At 48.7% G+C, this 23,992-nt stretch overlaps 1 protein-coding gene across 2 annotated transcripts in view; it reads left to right on the forward strand.

Annotated features, from left to right (window-relative positions):
* SLC22A3 (solute carrier family 22 member 3) overlaps positions 1-23,992 on the forward strand; it is an 88,474-nt gene that overhangs the window by 29,417 nt on the left and 35,065 nt on the right. For both annotated transcript variants that reach the window (XM_045844103.1, XM_045844102.1), the window contains exons 2-3: positions 19,973-20,076; positions 23,091-23,245. In XM_045844103.1, coding sequence (XP_045700059.1) covers positions 19,973-20,076; positions 23,091-23,245 — 259 coding nt within the window. The remainder of the gene's footprint in view (positions 1-19,972; positions 20,077-23,090; positions 23,246-23,992) is intronic.

The raw sequence follows: 23,992 nt of genomic DNA on the forward strand, positions 1-23,992 counted from the left end.
CTCCACACCCCCACCTTCCTTCTCCCCTCAGCCCAGCGTGGCCCCCTCCGTCCCCACCCTTCCACGGACTCAGCCCTTACTGGGGTCCCGGGACCCCCCAGCTGCTGTCCGCTCCCCCTCCCCATTCCTGGTCTTGTGTATGACAGTGAAGTGTCACCTGTGCTGACGGAGCATGACATACTCCTCAGAGACTCTGCTGCCGCCCCTCACCCACTCCCAGGTCGCTGCTCTGCACCTGCGCGTTCCGCGGCGCCTCTCCTGTGCAGGGCGCCTGCCCCGGGCACTGTCTGCTGAGGCCCAGCAGGGGGCGCAGCGGGCACCCCGTCTGCGGGTCCTGCACCCTGCCAGGAACCAGGAAGGACTCCAGTTAGCCAATGGGGACGTAATATAGGTTAACTAGCGTGCACTTCATCATCTCCGCTGTCGCCCTTCTTTCCGAGGGGGCGCTCTTGGGAGATTTCCATCCGGATGAGTTCTTTTCGCCGTGGTTCACTTTCTTGGTGACTCGCAGCCTGCAAACAGCCAGGCCTGGGAGCCTGGGAGCGCGCTGACGGATGACCCCGCAAGGCCTGGGTGTATTTGTTCAGCCTTCCTAATGAGGCCCAAAGTCAATTGCCTTTCAAAAAGCCATGTCAACGAGCTGCGGCAGCACGCCGACACTTTGCAGGACGTTGGGAGAGTCTCTGCCTCATTCACAAGCGAGGGAAAAACCGCATCGGAACTCGCGCCTGCGCAAAACCACCGTCCTAGCGAGTCCAGGGACGCACGCCGGTCCCCACGGGGACCACGCTGCACTTTTCGTAGCCCCGCCTCCGAACCCTGAACCGAATGGAGAAAAACGCACGTAGCCTGACCTGGGGAGTTTTCTGGAATTTTTTTTTTTTTTAACATTCGCACTTAGAAATTTACTAAAAACTTCAACAATGTGTATTTCATGTTAGAAATATAAATGTCTTTCATGGAAACTGCTCAGTTAAAAACTACAAACTATGTTGAAGAAAAACTGAATAGTCACACACCCAGTACCCCAAATGAACCGATGTGAGCGTGCTGCCATTTTTCCTTTAGATTGTTTTAGAAGAAACGAACCGTGACAGGTGAAGCCGGGACTCCAGGTCCTGTCACTGTGCAACAAATTGCACGACCATGGTGACTGGAAACAGCCGCCCTGTCCCACAGTCTCTGTGGCTCAGAGATTCCGGACCGACACAGAAGAGAAGCCTCGTCTCTGTTCTGCGGCGTGTGGCTCAGAGGAGGAAGGGCCGGTGGCCATGGCCGGGGGGCGGGGGGCGGGGGGGCGGGGGGCGGGGGGGGACCATGGGGGGGGTGTCTTCGTGAGCGCATCTGGCGGCAGGCACCGCTGTCAGCGGCGGCCTCGTTGGGGTCCGACAGCGGGAGCAGCTGCGCGGGACCCTCTGTGCAGCTGGGCCTCCTCCCGGTGTGGTGGCCTCACGCGCCTCAGCAGGCCCCCAAGCTCCAGCGTGGGCATTCCAGCTCACAAGGCAGACGCGGCCTCTGCTTTCAGGGCCACCCTGGGAAGTCACACAGCATCACCTCCGCTGCATCCTGTTGGTTCCAGGAGGGTCACAAGCACCGAGCCGGAAATCTAAGGGAAAGGGGCATTAGACCCTCCCTCCCGGAGGGGGCGTGGCAAGGCTCTGGATGGGCTGGTGGGACCAGAACTGCTCGGGGCACCCACCGCAGTCCTGGGCTCTGGTACATTTCTTCAGTTGTCCTACAGATGTGGACACCCACGTGCCTGTCTTCCTGTGTCTCTGTCTTTCTAAAAACGGGCCGCAGCGTGCCGTGGAGGTGGGTGTTAGAACCAGGCCTTGTTAATGCTCTGACATTATGACGGATCGAGCCGGGTGAAGGGGAACACGGCGCCCATCAAGCAGCGTGTCCCTCTGATTTAGTTACGCTGCACTGGCTACGTTCTAGCGCTCTGATCATTCCTCATGAGAACGCACGTCTTACTTAGTGCAGCCTTTTACAGTGTTTCAGCTACACCACTCATTCCCTCGGTAGAGGTTGCATGAAAACAAAACACCATAAGGATCATAAGACTTCTAAGTTCACATTTTGTATGAATCAAATAAAACAGTGGATTCTAAAATGCGTAGGAAACTGTGTCGAGCTGGGGAAGGGCCCGTGGTTACTACGTCTTGCTGCCACGTTCTGCGGTGACCTTTTCACGTGCTGCAGTCCTGCCCTGCGCTCCCTCCTCCTTTCCCTTGCTGGCCCATCGTCCCCTTCGCTCCCCGCCCCCCTCTCCGGGTGTCCGAGTGCAGCCAGCCCCTCCACACCTGCCTCCCGGGCCACTCCCGCACAAGCCTCTCCCGGCACAGACCTTCAGCTGGGACGCATCTCTCGCTCCTCCGCGCTTGCCTGGCGTCGGAACACGTTCTGCGTCACCGCTGCTCCATTCCTGCAGGCTTCCTGCACACCAGAGCCCAGCGTGCCTCGCACGCGGGAGCAGTCTGCAGAAGTCTTCTGGATGGATGGATGAATGAATGAATGAATGAACGAATGAATGAACGAATGGTCTTATCACCATGCTTAGCTTGCCTGCGGCACCTCTCTCAGCTTCGACCCCATGAGAGCTGTAGTACTTTAACTGTGGCTATACCTGGTGGGACAGAGAAATCTCCCCCCGCCTCCCCGGAGTCACGTAGGTCCAGGGAGAGGATTCTGGCCTCTCTGACGGGGGTGATGCCCAAGACTCGCACCTTCCCACCCCATGACGCGCACCTCTGGCGATGCTGCTTTCCAGCTGGGAGCCGATGTGGGCTGGGGAGACCCACGAGAAAGGGGAAAGACTTGGCAGCGGGGAGGCTGTTCGGGCCGTTTCTGGGATGGGTGCCAGCCTCCGGTTTCGGCATTAAGTCATGGAAATGAGTGAATGTAGGCCTTGTGTCTACCTGCGACGTGTGTGCTCTGCAGGGACGGGGACACCCGGGACACCCAGTGTGCGGAGAGAGGGTGCCCACCATCTGCTTGCTGAGGGGCTGGCTTTGGGGGTCTGAGATCTGCCACTTTCCCAAGTGGGTGGCTGGACAGCGCCCCACGAAAGACCGCATCGTCACCACGGTGGCGGCGTCTCTCTCCTGAAACTTATGGGACAGGATCTGGGCCTGTGGCGTGAATCAGGCTCACAAACAGCTAGATCCCCCTCAGTGCACAGAGGCAGCACCCCTTCCATTCTGAACTGCTGGTTAAGACCAAATGCATAATCTTTATTTCACTCGAAATAGCTTTTTGTTTTTCAGTTACAGTTGACATATAATGTTAGTTCGATGTGTACAACCCAGTGATTAGACTTTATATAACTTACTAAGTGATCACCCCAACAAACGTAGTACCGCTCTGACACCGTACACGGTTATTATAATGTTACTGACTACATTCCCCGTGCTGTGCTTTACATCCCCGTGGCCATCCTGTAACTACCAACCTGTACTTCTTAATCCCTCCACTCTTTTCACTCATCCACCCAACCCTCATCCCACTTGGCAAGCATCAAAATATTCTTTGTATTTTTGAGCCTATGTCTCTTCTGCTTGTTCATTTATTTTATTTTTAGGTTCCACATGTAAGTGAAATAATAGGGTATTTGTCTTTCTCTGTCTGACTTACTTCACTCAGCACAGTGCCCTCTAGGTCCATCCATGTGGTGGCAAATGACAAGTGTATTCTTTTTCATGGCTGCGTCGTATTCCACTGTCTCTATGGACCCCTTCTCCTTTACCCTTCCATCTACTGATGGACACTGAGGTTGCTTCCATGTCTTGGCTATTGTGAATGATGATGCCATGGACATATGGATGTGTATGTCTCTTCGATTTAGTGTTTTGGATTTCTTTGGATAAATTCCCAGAAGTGAAATTGCTGGGTCCTTCTTTGTCTCTTACTATATAGCCTATGTTTTAAAGTTTATTTTGTCTGGTATAAGTATTGCTACCCCAGCTTTTTGTTTGTTTGTTTGTTTGTTTGTTTGTTCTTTTCCATTTTTATGCAATATCTTTCCTTTTTTTTTCTTTTTTTAATATTCTTTTTTTTTAAAGATTTTATTTATTTATTTTTAGAGAGGGAAGGGAGGGAGAAAGAGAGAGAGAGAAACATCAATGTGCGGTTGCTGGGGGTCATGGCCTGCAACCTAGGCATGTACCCTGACTGGGAATTGAACCTGCGATACTTTGAAATATCTTTTCCATCCCTTTACTTTCAGTCTCTGTGTGTCTTACGATCTGAAGTGAGTCTCTCATGGGCAGCAGGTGTAAAGTTCTTGTTTTCTTGTCCATTCAGCCTCCCTATGTCTTTTGATCGGACCATTCAACCCATTTGCATTTAAAGTAATTATTGAGAGACATGCATTTGTTGCCACTTTATTATTCACATTTTTAATTTGTGTTTTCCTTTGTCTTCTTAAAGAAGATCCTTTAACATTTCTTGCAATACTGGTTTGATGGTGACGATCTCCTTTAGCTTTTTATCTTTCAATTCCATTGTAAATAATTAGCTTTGCTGGGTAGAGTAATCTTAGTTGTAAGTCCCTGCCTTTCATCACCTTGAATATTCTGTGCCAGTCCCTTCTGGCCTGAAAAGTTCCTGCTGAGAAATCAGCTGACAGTGTTATGGGAGCTCCCTTGTAGATAACGAGCTCTTCTCTCTTGCAGTTTTTAAGATTCTCTCTTTGTCTTTAACCTTTGGCATTTTAATTACAATGTGTTTTGGTGTGGGCCTCTTTGGGTTCCTCTTGTTTGGGACTCTGTGCTTTCTGGACTGGTGTCTATTTCCTTCCCCGGGTTAGGGACATTTTCTATCGTTATTTTTTCACAGAGGTTTTCAGTTCCTTTGCTGTCTCTTCTCCTCCTGTACCCCACAATGTGGAAGCCAGTGCACTTGCAGTTGTCCCAGGGGCTCCTCAGATTGTACTGCCCTGATTTTTTAAGACTTTTTTTGCCCTGGCTGGTGTAGCTCAGTGGATTGAGCTTGGGCTGCGAACCAGGCATCGCAGGTTCGATTCCCAGTCAGGGCACATGCCTAGGTTGCAGGCCATGACCCCCAGCAACCACACATTGATGTTTCTCTCTCTCTCTCTCTCTCTCTCTCTCTTTTTCTCTCCCTTCCCTCTCTAAAAATAAGTAAAATCTTAAAAAAAAAGACTCTTTTTTCTTTTTGCTGTTCTGAATGGGTGGTTTCTGCTTCCTCATCTTCCAAACTGCTGATTTAATCTTCTGCTTCATGTACTCTGCTATTGATTCTCTGTAGTATATTCTTTATTTTAGTTAAAGTGTTCTTCCTTTCTGAATGGTTCTTAATGTTTCGTAGTTCTTTGTTTGTTTCCTATTTGTTGACGTTCTCACTAAGTCCATCTACCCTACTCCTAAGTTCACTGAGCATCTTGTAACTAGTGTTTGAGCTAGGTGATTGCTTGTCTCCACTTTGTTTAGTGTTCTTTTTCTGGAGTGTTGTTCTGTTCTTTCATTCGGGAAGTGTTTCTTTGTATTCTTATTTTGGCTGATGCTCTGCATTTGCTTTTATGTATTAGGTAGAGCTACTACATCTCTTGGGCTTGGGAGAGTGGTGGCCTCATGTAGTAGGAGCCCTATAGGGCCCAGTGGCACAGCCTCCTCGGCCACCTGAGATGGGCACTCCAGGTGCGCCCCCCATGTGGGCTGTGTACACCCTCCAGCTTTAGTTGAACGTTGATTTCTGCTAGCACCTCTGTGGGAGGGATTTACCCCCAGGCTGATCGACCCCAAGGACTGGCTGCGACCACCGTGTAGGATCAGCTGCGCAGAGGTCGACCCCACAGAGCAGAGCGCATTTCAGTAGGGCTCTGGTGCCTGCTCCTTGTTTGAGAGATTTTAGGAAAGTTTGAATTGTAGGTCAAGACAGAGTACTTGTATGGAAAAGGCACTGCAAATGGTTTGCGTGGGCCCACGGTGTTGGTGAGGTGGGGGTCTCGGTGCATCTCCTGGGCAGGGGTAGCAGGGTTACAAGGTTGGTGGGTGCTCACATATGGCACCAGCCTGCTGGCTCCATGGGGGGGGAGGGGCTCGGCAGAAGAACAATGGCCTCTGCCTGCAGTCTGTCCGGGAGAAAGCTGCCCCCCCAGCTCTTGCTTGAGGCCAGACAATTCAGTTCCTCCGCATGTGTCCCTGGTACCTTCGGAGCTGCTGCCCCAGTGCTAGAGCTCAGAGGAAGTGGATCTGAGTAAGTCTGTGCATGGTTCCTTTAAGAGGAACGCCTGGGACTCTAGCAGCTTCCCTCTCCCTCAGCCGCAACCCCTGCTGGTTGTTACAGTCAGAAGCTATGGGGACTGCTCTTCCTGGCACTAGGGTCCTGGGCTGGGGGGCCTGGTGTGGGGCTGGGACCCCTTGCTCCTCAGGGGGGACCTCTGCAGTGGAGATAACCCTCCTGATTTTTCTCTGGCGCCATGGGTGTGGAACCCACCCATTTGCGTCTCAGCCCCTCCTCCCAGTCTCAATATGGCTCCTTCTCTTTGTCCTTAGTTGTGGGACTTCTGTCCAGCTAGAGTTCAGACAGTTCTGAGTGATGGTTTTTCTCTAGTTTAGTTGTAATTTTGATGTGGGTTGGGGAGAATTCAAGCACCTACTCTGCCATCTTGATGGAAGCCCCAGGATTCCTATTTCTTGTACCCGATAGTTTGCACCTCTCTTCCCCAAAGCAACTCGTTCTAAGAGCAGCATGAAGCTTCGAGGGCAATGCTCCGAGGGAAGGAAGCCTGACTGCGACGATCCCAGCATTTTTTTTTTTTGCACTGTATCAGTTGCAGGAAATTTTAGAGCAAATGTGAGGCAATACTCAAGTGGCAAAAAAAAAAAATGATAGCAATAGCTCACTTACTAAAACACAATAGTTTAATGAAGTGTGTGTAATTATTAATGTTTATTTATTTAAATGAAAGTAACAAGTGTTTTAAAAATATCAAAACCAGAGAGTTTTGCATATTTGTTGCATTATGCATCTGTTCCAAGTCAAAGTAGTTTAAGAATGATCTCTTGTACTTGTTTAGAAAAAGAGTGTATATTTTAGCAAGTTTCGAAGACTGCAGCTTCTTTTCCACGAGGCTGCAGGGGTGGGGGTGACCGGCAGTGGCCGTGAGCCAGGGCGCACCTCGAGGTCGAAATGGGTGGTGGACTCAGCCATTAAACGTTTCAGTTAAGCCTCCTCCCCGCCTGCCGACTGGCGTGGAACCACCCACGTCTCTAATCTCCGCCCCCTCATCTGTAAAATGGTGGTATAGTCACATCTCCCTCAGGGGCTCCTGGGAGATTAAATGAGATAGCACGTAAACCAGGCAACCCCCCTCAAGCCTGGCACGCAGTGTACGTTAGGTGTCGATGAAGATCAATTCTAGCCACCAGAGTCCAGATGCGGACCCTGCCGTAGCACTTAGATAAGGCGTCACCTGTGAGCATGCGCACCCGAACACCTGGGTGGGCGGTGTCCAACGGCCACATTGCTGAAGCTGCTGCGTGGCTGTGTCCTGCTTCGCCGGTCCCTGCGTGTCCCAGGCACCCCCTGCAGGGAGACTTCCCACAGAAGGCCTTAACACAGGGTGTTCGTGAACGCCAGCCCCATGTTTTGCTGCAAAAACTCCAAGGAATCACGATAAAAACAGTCTGTTTTAAAGTTCATGAAGAAGCAAATGTTTTCCGTGTGGGGCCGTGTGCAGCTAATGGTAATGCAACCTCGGGTCCCAGGACCCACCAGACGGCAGTCCTGGGTGATAGTCACTGTGCCCTGGAGCCGGGACACCCAGAGCGCAGCCTGGTTCTGACCTGCCTTTCGGGCCTCCCCTGACCCTCCCCCACCTGGGCAAGGACCATCAGGGGGACATCCCAGGGGCTCTGGGAGAGGCACTGCTGGGCGGGGAGGGTGGTGCGTGTGTGTGTCTGCACGTGTGTGTGCCGCAAACACTCCTCAGTTACACAGACCACAAAGTCGTGTCTGCACTTTGGGACTTCGGGTCAAATAACTACAAACTTCACAGTCACCACGGGGACAGGCTCACAAAGCTTTCCTCTCCAGGTGGCATTCGTCAGTAATCTTACCGTCCCTGGCCTTCCTCCGAGCTCTCCACCAAAACCCCCTCCCTGGCCAGCACTTCCTCAGGATTCAGTGTGTTCTCAAGTCTCTTTTCCCAGTTCTTACCAATTGGAAATGTTATCAGAATAAGTTGTTTTTCGAGCCCCTCTTAGCCTCGCTGTCACACACAAAGCAAGGGAGCAGGAAGCCAAAGAGGTGCGAACCCACAGAGGAAAGGAGGGAGGGTCCAGGCCGTTGGCACCGGCTGCTCGGAAGCGAAGGTGGGACTCCAAGAGTTTTGTTGCTTTGAATCGGTTTACCATTTTAACCTCGAGGTCACCTGTTGACGCCTGCCGACAGTAGCGCCTGCTGTTCTTACTGGTTTGGTGACTGCTCTGTTTCTCTCTAGAGCTTTCCCCGCAGGTTGGCCCCTCCCCCTGGTCCAGCAGGCTTGCCTGAGTGGGAGGAGCATCCTGGCGATCCTAGCACTCCCGCCGCCTTCCGGAAGCCGGGAATGTCAGAGCAGGGGAGCACGGGCCTCCAACCCGTCTGTGTAGTGTCTCCGAGCTGGATGTGCAAAGAAAATCAAGGCTCAGAAGGTTCCAGAATGATGTGTTGAAGTCAGAAAGGTAGTGAAAAGCTTAGAATATGACGTTTTAGTAGTCATCTCAAAATAAGTGATTTTTTTTAGACGTTTAAAACAGCCGTGTATGAAACTGGGAAAATACCTAAGATTTAAACTTTGTCGGTGACTTTTTGTATCCTGGAGAAGCTGAGTTTCATGTGGCACTGTTACCAATGTTTCATCAGCTTGGCTGACTGTGTCAGAGAGAGCATACTCTTCTTAGAAAATATAGACTTTGGCAGAGTTTGAAAGGGGTGCGTGGTACTCTCCGTTCTGACCAGATGATGAAAATCTTTGGCAACTGTGCTTTCCCAGTGGGGGAAAGTGTTACCAATAATTTTGAAAGACACGAAAATCTAGGAAGAGGTAGGAGGTCTTTCCCTCCATCCTAAAATTGTTCTTAGGGAGGAGTGCTTCGTGGACCACAGTATAAATCATGAGATCCTTGGCCTCTCATGTTGGCAGATCTCTATAAGGGGCTGGAGTCTAGGGGTCCTGGGAGAGGCCCCAGGAGTCCACAGGACACCCCCTGCGTGTCCAGGGGACACGGGGTGGGGAGGGGTGTCTGCCGTTCTTTCCCAAGAGCAGAGAGAGGAGGTCCTGTGTTTTCTTTCCTCAAAAGGGATGATCACGCTTATTCTGGGACTTATTATTATTCATTATGATTGTTTTACTATTTAGTTGTTACTAGTTTTCCTGTATGTGTTTCACCCACCCTACAATCGGATGGCTCCAGTCTTTCTTTCTGCCTTTCTTGAGCTCTTACAGACCAGAAAGCTGCTGAGTATCACTTTCCATTTAAGAAACATTTCCCATTGTGTCCTCTGGGACTGTCTTCAACATGCCAAGCAAGTGTGATAGAACTACTTTTTGCAGTAGTTCTCAACTGCAAAGGCCTCAAGTCTCTTGTTTCATGACAGTTAGTTTCGTACCTTCCTCTTCCCAAACCAAGGAATCTGAAAAGGCATCGAAAGGTTTAGTAACGGCCCTGGCTGGTGCGGCACCGTGGACTGAGCGCTGGCCTGTGAACCAAAGGCCGCGGGTTTGATCCGGTTCAGGACACGTGCCTGGGCTTTGGGTCAGGCACCGAGTGGGGGACGTGTGATTTTCTTTCCCATTTCAGTGCTTGGAGTTGGTGCATTGCTGCGTTCGTTGTTGTATGATTTCAAATGCAAATCCGCCCCCAGCGTAACTGCAGTTGGGGGCGGTCAAGGGGCTGTGACTCCCGCTGTGTCCTTGGTGTCCTTGTCGTTGCCTCTGGCCCGTCAGGATCTTGTGGTTTCCTGTGCTCCGGCTTTCATGTCCATTTTTATGTGGATTTTATGTAAAGTAACTAATTACTGAACTAAACTTTTTATGTTTTATTTATTTTACTTTTATTCTTTTTAAAACTTGGTTTTTATTGCAGACATGACTACAGAGGTCCCCATTCTCCGCCCCTCCACCCTTGCCCACCTCCACCCAGCATTTTGTTTCCAGACTGTTTGAGTCACGTCATGCATGTACCAGGTTCCTTCAGATGCCCCCACAGCCCCCGACAATCTCAGAGCAGAGTTCTCGGGGAGGGGCACAGCCGCAGTTCCAAGAAGAAGCCACAGTCACTTTAATTAATGCTGAGGCTAATAGATGGAGCCTACATTTTCTTTTTTATAAAAAACTTGGGTTTAGCCTGGCTGGTGTAGCTCAGTGGATTGAGTGCGGGCTGCGAACCAAAGCAATGCAGGTTCGATTCCCAGTCAGGGCACATGCCTGGGTTGTAGGCCATGACCCCCAGCAACCGCACATTGATGTTTCTCTCTCTCTCTTTCTCCCTCCCTTCCCTCTCTGAAAATAAAAAAATAAAAAAATAAAATCTTAAAAAAAAATTAGGGTTCAAAATTTTGTGGGGAAAAGGGATCTCTGTGGAATGTGCTTATGCATTTATTCAAGGAGATCTGGGTATGAGTTACACAGAAGAGCCTATAAATTAGCAAGTTGCTTTATATAATCTTTTTTAAAAAATTGTTTCATAGTAAGTTGGAATATGGGAAGGTTAAAACAACTAGAATAATTCTTTAAATCATAATTTAATCTTTCACCCCAAATACATTTATTTTGCTTGTCATGACTTGGCTGTATGTCAAAACTCTTATAGATTAGCATTCCTTTTTAAAAATAAAGATTGCGGTATGTTTACATAGTGGTAGAAGAAATTAAAACTACCTAATCCCTTATCCAAAATAAAGAATTGCTTCAATAATTATTGTCACAGATTCAATGGCTTAAATACAGACATGCATAGTGATGTGTAGAAGAGAGAGTCACAAACTCAGAAACTGCATGCAGACTACAAAACAGTAGCTGTCACCTTATTTTTTAAAAAACATATACATATGTGTATATGCGTCGATAAAAGTCTGGAAGAATATTTATATCAGGGTGGAATTTCAGGTGATCATAAATAGCTTGTATCTTCTAATTTGCATATAGTCAACATATTGCTTAAATAAGAATAATTTTTTAAAATTACAAGCAATGATCTTTTAAAAATAATTTGTTTCTTTCTTCAGCTTTTCAATCCAGTGATATGGAATGAAAATGTTGTAGTAAATCAGGTTTTCAAACCAAACAGGGACATGCAGTCTGAGAAATAACAAGTTTACTTCGGAGACAAACAAAATTATGGAATCGAGACTATTTGGAAAAATTCAGGACATGTGGTCACAGCTGAGATGTTTTACTTCAGGAGTTAATGGAAGGTTTTTTTCTTTTTAAATGTTGTTATTATTGTTTTTATCCTCACCTGAGGCCATGCGTACAGATTTTAGAGAGAGGGGGAGAGAGAGAGGGAGGGAGCAAAGCATTGATCGGTCGCCTCCCACTATGCGCTCCAACCGAAGACGGACCCCACGACCCAGTTGCGTGCCCTGATGCGGAATCAAACCCACGACCTTGGTCTACAGGCTGACGCTCCAACCAGCTGAGCCACACTGGCCAGGGCTGCAGTTGGCAAAAGGTTTCAGTAGGCAGGGCAATCCAATCCAGTGTGTGTGGCTCATCTAGGCCTTGAAGAACAACAGAATGTGATGTTATCAGGCAGAGAAGAGATGGAAAAATAGTGTATCAGAGAGAACAGCTAGAAGCTCAAAAAGGTAGAAACAATTCAAATAGTGTGCAAGCTGTGTGCGTATAGTTGAGTGTAGCCAAGAGTGAGAACTGATGGGTGGTGAGTTTGGGAAAATGTGCTGGGCCACTACGAAAAGCGCCTTGAAAACTTTATTCTGTAAAAATTGGGGAGCTCTTGAAGATTTCAGTCATTAGAGGGATGACCTCATTTTCAGGGCATTTTTCTAATCTTTCAATTACAGTTTCCATTCCATATTATTATTTTTTAAGATTTTTATTTATTTATTTTTAGAGAGGGAAGGGAAGGAGAAAGAGAGATAGAGAGAAACATCAATGTGCGGTTGCTGGGGGCCATGGCCTGCAACCCAGGCATGTGCCCTGACTGGGAATCGAACCTGCGATGCCTGGTTTGCAGCCCGAACTCAGTCCACTGAGCTACGCCAGCCAGGGCATCCCAGATTATTTTTTGTCAGTTTCGGGTGCAGCATGATGGTTAGACAATCATGTGCTTTCCAGAGTGTCCCCGGATCTTTCCAGTCCCCATCTGGCGCCATGCATGGTTATTACAATGTTGTTGACGGTATTCCTCACGCTGCGCTGTACATCCCCGCGACTGTTCTGTGACTACCAGTTCGCACTTCTTAATCCCTCCGCCCTTTTCACCCCGATCCCCAGCCCCCCAAACCCCACCCCACCTGGCAACTCTCAGTTTTCCTCTATATCTATGAGTCTGTTCCTGTTTTGTTTATTGGTTTATAGTGTTCTTTAGATTCCACATGTGAGTGAAATCGTATGGTATTTGTCTTTCTCTGACTGGCTTATTTCACTTAGCGTAATACCCTCTAGGTCCATCCATGCTGTCGCCAATGGTAAGATTTCATTCTTCTTATGGCCGGGTAGCATTCCACTACATGGATGTACCACAGCTTTTTTATCCGCTCGTCTACTGCTGGGCACTGGGCTGCTTCCAGATCTCGGCTGTTGTAAACGATGCTGCAGGGAACACAGGGGTGCATGTATTCTTTTGAATTAGTGTTTTGGGTTTCTTTAGATATATTCCCAGAAGTGACATTGCTGGGTCAAAAGACAGATTCCATTTTTAATTTTTTGAGGAGATTCCATACTGTTTCCCACAGGGGCTGCACCAGTCTGCACTCCCACCAACAGTGCACGAGGGTTCCCCTTTCTCCACGTCCTCCCCAGCACTTATTGTTTGTTGATGTGTTTATGACGGCCATTCTGCCAGGTGTGAGATGGTGTCTCATTATGGTTTAATGATGCACATTAATGTGCATCTCTCTGATGCTTAGTGACATTGAACATCTTTTTATATGCCTCTTGGCCATCTGTGTGTCCTCTTTGGAGAGTTGTCTGTTCAGGTTCTCTGCCCATTTTTTAATTGGGTTGTTTGTGGGTATTTTGGTATTGAGTTGTATGAGTCCCTCACAGATTTTGGATATTAGTGCCTTATTGGCTGTATTATTGATGAATATCTTCTTCCATTCAGTCGGTCAACTTTTCATTTTGTTGATGGTTTGCTTTGCTGTGCGTTAAAGAGCATGCTGGGAGGTGGGAGAGGAGGGGGGCGGGGCTGCCATTAGAGACAGCCTCTGGTGGTCCTGGGGGTTGGGCTTAGTAGCTGATGACTTCAGAACAGCTATTATAAAAGTGTTCGTTCGACCAATTAAACGATGTTCAAAGAGTTAAAGGAAAAATGGCCCTAATAAGAGAGGATCTCAACAGAGAAATAGAAACGTAAAAATAGAAATTCTAGAGCTGAAAAGTGCAATGAACTGAGATGACAAAGTCACTAAGTGGGCTCAGCAGCAGCCTGGAAGTGGCAGAAGGGAGAACACGTGAACTTGAAGGTCGATCCGCAGACACGACCCAGTCCTGAGAAAGAGGAAAGATTCGGGCAGGCGGCAGTGTCCCCGGTCCGGCACTCAGCATCCCAGTTCGGACCCTGCCGTTGGCTTCAGACCAGGGAGGGGTGGCTGCGAGGGAGAGCTGCCTTCCACCGTGAGAACTCGCCCCAGGACCGGGCGTGCGGGGGACTGGAGTGTAAGGGGTGCAACTCGACCTAGAGGGAAGTTCTTGACTTGTGTTTTCACACTTTCAGTTATTTTGTAAATGTCCTTGAAACTAAATTTCATGGAAAGACTTCTGAGAAGGCAGTTTCCACACCCCACCCCCACTTCTCTCTGATTTCCATGAACAGTTCTTTCAGCCGGACTGTCCGGGAGAGCAGCCGGTCCACCCGCCCCAGCCCAGCTTCGGGGGACGGTGTGTCCAGCTTCGGGGGACGGTGTGTCCGGCCCTGAGACCCCTTCCCACCCCCTCCCCTAGCCAAGTCCACTGTGTTTCCCTCGGTGAGACTCTCTCCCACCCTCCTAACATGTGGCTTTACATGCAGTAAGGAATTTCTTCGTTTTTCCAAAGTGGGTGTAGTCTTACATTTTTCTAAGCTACATAAAAATAATGCGTACGTCATGCAAAGAAAACACAGAAGACTATGAAAACAAAACCAGCTGTCGTCGGACCACTCAGCATTGTCAGTTACCTTAATGGGTCCCCTGTTTTTCTGATATTTACCTGTGTATGCTTTGTATCATATAGATTCTGTACACTTACGGAATCCTACGCCTTTATAATCTGATTTTTAAATCTACTAAAATGCGGATTTTTTTTATATCAATAGACATAGACCAATAGCCAGTTACTCAGCAGAGAAAGCTGAATCCCGAGCTAGGGGCAGCAGGAGGGGGAAGAAGAGCACTTTGGGGGAGGGGCAGCAAAACGAGAGAAACAAGCAGACCCTCACCCTGGAACGTGGGGGTCGAAGGGCAAGTGCCTGCCGGACCGAGGGCTCTGCCCCCTCTGCCCCTGCCTGAGGCATTTCTTCCCCTCACAGAACTCCCCTCGTCTCTAGACATTCTGCGTCATTCGGAGGAATTGCAAACATCTTAGAAAGAGGAAGTGCACGTCTTCACCACAGAGAAGTACAGGGCCTTGAACTTCTGAGATCTGAGGGCGCGTCGGGAAAGCATCGTTAACACACGACGAGGCGCCGTTGTTACAAAAGTAGACTTCAGTGTTTCCGTCTCTCCCAGCCTCACACCTCAGACAAAAAGGCCTCTGTTTAAAGGACATCTGTCCATCAGGTCTTGAAATGTACTTGCTTCACCGTACGTGAACGCATGGCCATTACGGACCTGGAAGGACACCTTGCGTGACAATGAGGCTCTACAGACCTGGTACCGCAGAAGGTGCCCCTGTATCCCGGGCGAGGTCGCCCCGCTGCAGGTGGCCGTGGCAAGGTCTCACGTTTCCTCTCGTCTCCGGGACTTTCTCTCATGTCCCTGGAATCCTGCTCTGTCCCGGGGCCAGGCCATCTGCTCGGGGCTTTCCATTTGCACTCTTCCAGACTTTCCCTCCCTCCTTGAGAACTCCCTCCTCCCTCTGTCCCGAGCTCTTTTGATGCCTCTGGTTCCCTGAGTGAGAGACTCACTGACCCACCCCCTGGACCCCACTCCCTTCTCTGTTGGGTGGAGGGCAGACCAGTGGTTCCTCGGCCTAAAATCTGACCTGGGCTCCCATGTGCTGTAGGCAGAGCTGAACCTTGGGGGTCATGTTCCTGTCTGTGTGTCCGGGTCACCCATCGCCCTGCTCCAATACCCTTCTTTCCCCTTTGGTCTCCTTCTAAATCCAGCTCTTTGTCAAAGGGTCTGTTCTGTCTCCCCTTCTCCATGTGTCTGATGGCTCGGGACCCCACGGCCATTTCTTTCTCGGGGGCCCTCTGGCTTTTACAGTCAGTCCCATTGGGTTTAGACCTCAATTGCCCTACCTTTGCTTCTTACAAGTTGACCTTGACTCTCTGAATGGTGGGTAAGCTCCTTGGGGAGGCAGAAACAGGGCATGTCTCGCACTGGTACTCTCCCAGCCCGGTGTGCCTCAGTCATGCCGACCCCCGCAGGGAAGCTACGTGTAAACACCCGAAGAGTTGTTTTTATATCTGCAGCTCATCGTGATGGGTCTTGCCTATCATAAAAGTGTTCATTTTTCACTATAAAGTAATGCCACCTATCATGTTAAAGATATTTTCATTATGACTCGAATTAGTAATGGCATCCCTTCCTGCCATGGAGACGCCGCCACCCGAATTCTTTTCTTTTGTGATTGTAATAATTTGTAAGCATTATCAGGCTTCATTGTGGTGTCTTTTTGTTGCTTTGAAATGGAACCTGCCCATGGAGGTCAGTGTGGAATTGTTTTTGGACAATGATAAAGATAGCCATGGGCACCCCATGCTCCAGGGTCAAACCCAAAGCATAAGTGATGTTTTTAACCTCCGTGAGGGGCCTCATGGCTACTGACTTGGAACTCAGAGCTGCTTAGAAATGGTTCCGTTTGCAAATGGTTCCGTTTGCAAAATCAGGACAGAGGCAAATGGGTCTTGTCACTTCACGTCAGAGACTTCTCTTCTCCTTCCATAGCACAAATAGTGACGAGTAAGATTTCTTGTGGTTTTCACTGAAGCCTCATACCGTGACGTCCTCTGAGCTTAGAATCTCTTAGGTTCATCTGAAAGGCTAAACCCGACAACTGTGGGAAAGCCAGCTGCTGGCCATCGGGGTCCGTTCCCTGGGACATGAGGAGCCAGCAAGTCCCCTCTGGAGCGTGGAAGTCTTTTGCACACCTCCATTTTTTTTTTTTACCTTCTTATGGCTTTTGACCTTTGTATATTGAAGATACCCTGCTGCTCTGGTTGTAAGGCTATGTAGAAATCAAAACTTGAACAGTAACTTGCCCCAGCGTTTATCATTGCAGCTCAAATTCACATAATGTCTATTTGGACTTTAACAACCAGGAAGAGCTAAGAAAAACCCTTTGGTTGGAAACCCTTCAAAAGTATCTAATTGGGCTACAGTTGTGCTTTCCGCAAAATGAAGCAAAGTAATCCTTTCATGGTTACAGAAAACAGTTGTTTGAGTCTTTTATGAGGTTGGCGTTCTGCTGCAGCCCGGGGGAGTAGTTCTCTTTGTGTAAAAGTGACTTTGGAAATGAACGAAGGACAGAATGGGTACAAGGTGGATTTATGAGCACTTAAAAATAATTGTAAAAATCTTTGCCAGTGCGCACTTAACAACAAGACGCCCCCCTTGTTCTAGGTAGGTTGCCTCAGGAAAAAGATGAAAGCAGTTATGTCTTTGGTCAGACTTAGGTAAATTGGACAACAGGTGCTTTAGGTCTTCGTGGGAAAGACAAGTTTCTAGCCCCGTGTTTCAGGAAAAAGGCCTTCGCTGATGACGTCTGCTGACCTCTCTCGAAACACGAGAGATGGGCTGCAGACCCAGGGCCATTGCGACAGCAGGCGGCGAGCGCGGAGCTGACTGGGGCTCCAGCCGGGAGGCAGGAGTGCCAGCCAAGCCTTTGAGCGTTATGGCTGCCGTGTTTGTGCTCTCTGGAAACTTGAGTGTGCTCAGCGTTTCCTTCCAGGTACTTAAGTTGCTTGTTCGTTTATTTTTTACTCTTACAGGATGGCAGTTCCCGTCACACGCGCAGAAGCCAAACTAGGTGTTTTGAGCAGGAAGGGATTTAATGAAAGGGTTTGCACTGCTGCTCTTGCGGAAGGGCTGGACGCAAGGAGGGAGAGATCGGGAAAGGATGGAAGCCCCTGACTGCTCCGCAGCTTTATGGAGCCCGTGGCTCCTTATCCCTTTGCCCCAGGTGGTGGGGAGTGGTAACAAGCACTGGCTGACTTTTGCAGCCACCAACCCCTGTTGTCACAGCCACAATGGGAACTGGAGCTGTGGCCATAGCCAAGAAAGGAATTCCCACCACCTCCCACCTGCCTTTTGGTCTGGTACTAGGCGCCCCCCAGGCTGGCAAAGGATTCTGGGAAATGTAGTTTCCCCACCTCCAGCTCCTGGGATGCAGCACAAAGCCCAGAGGGCAGAGGACATGTGACCCTCACGGTACTTTAGGTGCCATCACAGCACCTTGGGAAATATGAAGTGGTAGCATTTTAATAATTCAGATGTTTATTTTTAGTTAATTATAATGTAAAGTATGAAAAAGTCATTTTGACAGTTTCTTCTATGCAAGTGAAAAGATGACCAGCTTTATGTTAAAGCATATTTAGTTGCAGACTTAAAGAATGTTTGGGGGACTTTTTCATGCACACAGTTCGAACGCAGATAAACAGATGCATGAAAGTGATGGCCCTCTCTGGGCCCTGAGCAGCGCGCCTGCACTCCCAGCCGGCCCAAATGTCCGACGTCCAGCCCGGCCCACAGTGTGGGTATTTGTATTTGACATGGGTCGGTGTTTTTCTGAAGCAAAATGCTTTCTCTGGCAGCGGAATCGCCTGTCCGTATTCCGAGATTATATGTACTTGTCTTCTGGTTGCATTGTTTACATGCTTAATTCCAGCGGGGAATTATTTCGGATAAATAACCGTCTGCAAGTTTACTGGAAATTGTCATGCCTTGAGAAACCAGGGCTTACACTGACGATAAAAGTGCCCTAACTGACCACAGCTGCTACTCATTTATATATATGTAAATCTGTTCACTTCTTTCATCTGCATTAATCTCAGCAGCTCTGCAGATGGGCTAGCGACTACCGTCCCCGTTTTTATTTCTCGCCGTGTCAGGGGACAGGTCATTAGCAGTAGAACCAAGGCGAGGGTTGGGTTCTATAAATAAATATGACAGTTTGCTTATGAATATGCATTTGTGAGATGGTTGCTGTTGCGACAACGTTCATTTTCATGCTCTGGTCTAAAGCGGAAGCCTGTTAGGGTGAGCACGCCGCTTGGAGGGAGGCGGAGGCAGTCGGTGGAGGGGAGGCCTGGATGCTTTGCCTGGAGTTCTCAGAGCCTCTCCCTGCAGGTGTTGCACATGGGCCTGCCGGGGAATAGGGGTGCGGTGAGGGGCCTCATTGCCGGTGTTCCCCCTCCCGCTTTGCAGAAGGAGTCCTGCCTCTCTCCCGTCTCATGATGGTACACAGATGGGGTGGGGGGTTAGAGCCTGTGGGGACCCAACAGGGGGCAGTTTGGAACGTTGGTTTCGGTGTTAAGGAAGTTAAGGAAGTAATCAAGAAAGTCAATGACGCTTATGATGTGGTCAAACAACCTTTTGCAAGTCTGGTGGTTTCCGTTTCTTTCCTGACAGTGACACTGTAGGCGGGCTTGACTAGCATGTGGTTGGTTAGTAGAGAAGTAGAAGTAATTGTGATGATAGGTTGTGGACCTGGCATATAACTAAGAGGCAAAAGGGTTGAGTAACATGGTGGTAACAGAACCCTCTCTGTTCCCACTCATTTTTTTTCATATAGACAAGCTTCTTGGCACATACATTTATAAAAATAAAAAAAAAAAGAGTAGAATTGAGGAAACTGAGGTTGAGCCCTAACTGGTTCTCGTAGTAAGCATTCTTCATCTACAGGCGGCACCAACCAACTGGGAAGGGCTAGACTTCCTTAACATTCTGGAAACGGAGAGCTAGCTGCCTTTCCAACAAAATTGTACTCTCGTGTAATGATTCTGTTCAAAATTCACTGAATCTTACGTTTTTATCCGTTATGGTCTAAAAGTAGCTGTCATTGTAACCTAGTCAGAAAACATTCTACTATTTAGAGACGAGATTTTTAAATAGAAGAACTTGTAAATTAAATGTTAACTTACATACATAATTTACTATATACAAAGGTATAAACAATAATAATGTTTATTTACCTCACCATTATGAACACAATACACAGTGACACATAAAATGCTAGGTTTAAAGGATGTGAGAAGGAAAATAAGAATTGAAAGAGGAAAAGAATCGGTGCCAAACTTTAGAGATTTGGAGAACTTGTCTTCAGTGGGTGGTGGAAGATTTCAAATGGCCGAGGTGCTCAGACCCCATTGGATACAGATGAAAGAGTGACGTAGCAACATTATTTGAAAATGTCAGTAATTTATAGCATAGTAGAAATTACACCCTTGGCCGTTACCGAAGGAGACAGGGAAACTTTTTATAAATCAATGTGAAAACGCATGTGATTGATTTTTAAATTTTCTTTAAGGAGTGTATGGGCAAAACTATGTGCCGGTCACTGACCTGCACCTGAGATAAGCTCAGGCGCCTCGAGGGTAAGCGTGGCCACACGTCCTCTGAGCATCCCTTTGTCTTCCAGTTTGACCTCGTGTGCGTCAACGCTTGGATGCTGGACCTCACGCAAGCCATCCTGAACCTGGGCTTCCTGGCCGGAGCGTTCACCTTGGGCTACGCAGCGGACAGGTAGGCATCGCTGTGGCAGCACCCCGTGCGTGCGTGGAGATGGAATGTCGTACATTAACTGCTAGAAAAATAGACTTACTAGACGCAGAAAGCAGTGCTAATTCCTCTGCTCATGATGTTCACGCTGGTTTGACTGGACTCATTCTTTTCTTCTTAAACTGTGTCCGTCTCCTTTGTCCTTGAACTCCGCAGGTGGGTCTGAGAGCATCTGAGTGGAAGCGCAGACCCGCCAGCGGTGGCCCCCCCTGGGGCTGACGGACAGCGGGCTGGACACTGTGGGTTCATCCTGTGCACATCAGCCCCGCGCTGGCTGTGGTTCGACTCATTCAGTCATAGGTCAGCCCCTGCCAAATTTGGTCCATTTAATGAAAAAAAATAACAAACCTTGTATTTTATTCTACAGAGTTAAAACTCCGCAAAGAAAAGCTTTCCAAAAATCATTAGAAGAGTTTTCTCTATTTAACCTTCACAAATGGACCAGTCCGTGGCAGACACAGTGCTTGTACATGTTCAAGGTCATGCGTTCTATTCGATATTCCCGTCTCAGACATTATTGATGTCAGCTGTCCTGCTTTTGTTTAGCTGTTCCTTCATCCCAATTCTAACTATGAAAATACTTAGGGTAATTTAATAATTCCCTCCGTACCCAATGGGACAGGGAGAGGAAGCTCTGGCCCTTGACCACACCTGGCTTAATGTTGCTCCGGTCCCCCTAGCCCAGCCTGGGCGGGTCCTGTGGTCCCTGCTCACAGCCGACAGTGCTAAGGGTACATCCTAGACACCCGCCCGCAGGATTGCGTGAGCTAGTGGGAGACAATAATGCACCCCACACCCTGCAGCTGGCTGGTGATCTGAGTTTGACCCCACCAGGACTTCAACGTGGGCGGAGCCTGTGGTTTCCTCCTCCGACCCTTCCACCCTTCGTCCATGTCCATCTCTGAGGTTTCTCTGGCTGTCCCCATAATCCTCATCTGCATGCGGCTTTCTCCTTAACCCTTCGTGTCCGATGCGCTTTTCCTGTATTTTATTGGCCCCATAAATGCTTCTTCTTTTATTTTTTTAAATCTCCCCAACCTAGCATTTTGTCTCTCTTGGCTGGCTACAATTGGAAGTTGAGTTATGTCCTTTTAGCATGTATTTCTTTAATTTTGTTTTTACTCTGCTTAATTTAAACAGTAGGCTTTGCTCCTTCTGCGTGTTTCTCTTGCACAATCCGTAAACATGTCTTCAGAGCAAAGGGACGGGACGGAAGGAGATACAGTGTTCCCAACTGCACTCCAGGAGGAGACGGCCCGTATCCTCGGAGACGCCTTGTCCTTGGGAGAGGACAGACCCCCGAGTGATTCTGCCCCCCGCAGGGCCGGCCATCTGTCAGCACCTTCTCCTCTTCATGCCTCCGACAGAAAGGATAACTAACAGCTTCACAGGCCATGTATCTGGGGGAGGGCAGGGAGTGAGTTTGAAAACTGGGCCTACTGCCGCCTCCACTCTGCTGGCTGGCTGAAGCGAGACGATGCGTGTGTGAATCTGGCGGACGTTGCTAGGGGAAAGTGTTACCATGGCAAGTCTCTTAAAAGTCGCCGATGATAAACTCTCTGCAGCTATAATTTGGCACAGTTCTGCGGAGCCATTTAACTTTGGATTCTCAGATCTTCCGCCCATGATACCTTGTTGCCTTTTTCTAAACTATTTACTCCTATTAGGTGAATGGGGAAAACGAAACACAAAATTTAGGGGCAACTCACATTGACCTGAACTTTACACAGAGCTTTCTTGTCAGCACCTCCTCGGACCCTCTAACCACAGTCTCACTGTGGAAAGGTTAGAAATACACGTTTCTACACACGTAGAGGGGCGCACACACACACGCACACACACATGGGGTCCGGCAGAAGTGACGCCTGCTGCGGTGTGATGGGTGGGGTGATAATACGGGTGTCACGATTTATAGTTTTAAATTGATCATGTCACCCAAATATCATGCGGTGCTTGAGGGTGATATTGTCATGTTACAGAATGACATGCTTATAATTTCGTAGTAAAAAGAGGCATTATTTATGCTGGACCCTGTGTGTGTGTGTGTGTGTGTGTGTGTGTGTGTGTACACTCCCGGAAATGAAGCTGCAGCCCAAACCTTCTGTGGAAAAGGAGTCTAGGTGGATGGGTCTGTCCAGAAAGTATCCAGCCGCGTAATGTGAAAAATAGAAACATTTCTTGAAGAAGATACAAGATATGAAAACCACTGTACATAGGACAATGACACCTAAGTCCCCTGAAAGTAGGCGCCTTGGGACCTCACACAGTTCTCCCAGTCGCCATCAGCTGCCCCCTCGTATTTATCTGAATCTCATCGATGGTCTGGAATCTCTGCCCTTACAAACATGATTTTAGTTTTGGGAAAAGCCAGAAGTCACAGGGCACCAAATCTGGACTGTAGCAGGGCTGAGTCACCTGGGTGATTTCATGTTTTCCCAAAAAGCTACATGAGACATGATGTATGAGCGGGTGCATTGCAGAGACAAAGTCACCCATAGCCGCAGCCTTCTGAATCATCCACATAGTTTCCGTGGAGGAATGTTCAAGTTTAATGCAAAATTGGATGCAGAATCGTTGCTCTGCTCACTCAGACATTGTGAAGGCGACAGCCACACAGTACACAAGCTCACTCAATGGTGTGTACTGCCCCCCACTGACTAGTACAGTGAAGTCGTCATTGTTCACGCATGTGCATTCCAGCCCACTCTCCTTGGCTGCCAGGTTACATCAATATCACATGCACAGTTCTTGTTATATTAACAACGGCTGGACTTTTTCCAGACAGGCCTCGTCGAATACATGGCAAGAACAACAGAACAACAGAAGCAAACGCACGAAACCCCGAGTCTTGGTGAAGTTAAGAAATTTACCCCCGAATTTGTCCTTCGGCCTCTTTTCACAACACTCAGACGGGCAGTCTTTTTCCTGGTGTCGGAGCCGATGTTTACGGTGACCCTTCCTCTCTCTTTCTCACGAAGGTACGGCCGAATAGTCATTTACCTCATATCCTGTTTCGGGGTTGGCGTCACCGGCGTGGTGGTGGCATTTGCGCCCAATTTCCCTGTCTTCGTGGTCTTCCGCTTCTTGCAAGGCGTGTTCGGAAAGGGGACGTGGATCACTTGCTACGTGATTGGTAAGACACGGCCGCACCTCCCTGTCTACCTGAGGACGGGGGTTGGGTGCGTGAGAAGGGCGGGCCAGTCGGCCTTCCTCCCTCGTGCAGGTACGCCGAGGCTTCGTGTGGCGACAGGACCTGTTTCTGCAAACAGCGGGTGCGGGGGCAAGATTCCGACTCTCTAGGAATTGAAACGCCACCTTGCTTCAGGGACCGAATATGGCATATCACCAAACAGGGGGGTGACCGCTGTCTGGGACCACCGTACTGTTATCCCATGATTTTTTCTTCTGCTTTTCTTTTTTTAGAGATTAACTTTTATTAACATTTCCATAGTTCCTTGAAACATTTTTAAAGACCTTTCTGTGTATTTCCTTTTTTTTTTCTTGTTTTGATTTTTATTTATTTATTTATTTTTAGAGAGGGAAAGGAGGGAGAAAGAGAGAGAAATATCAATATGCAGTTGCTGGGGGTCATGGCCTGCAACCCAGGCATGTGCCCTGACTGGGAATCGAACCTGCGAAGCTTTGGTTCGCAGCCCACGCTCAATCCGCTGAGCTACGCCAGCCAGGGATTCCTTTCTGTGTATTTCTGAGACGCAGTCTAAGGTGACACTCCCGTGCTCTAGTCCTTCTGTGTCCGCGGAGAACTTTTCACCATGCTGGAGATGTGAGTGGAAAGGGAGGGGTTCATTTGGGAACCCTTGCTATCTCCCGTAACTAGAAAGTTTGACCTTCTGGCTGTGAAAGGAAGAAAGCCTTCCCC

Source organism: Phyllostomus hastatus, unplaced genomic scaffold (genome assembly GCF_019186645.2).
Source record: "Phyllostomus hastatus isolate PE091 unplaced genomic scaffold, TTU_PhHast_1.1 phas_contig_40, whole genome shotgun sequence".
In the NCBI taxonomy this organism is placed as follows: Eukaryota; Metazoa; Chordata; class Mammalia; order Chiroptera; family Phyllostomidae; genus Phyllostomus; species Phyllostomus hastatus.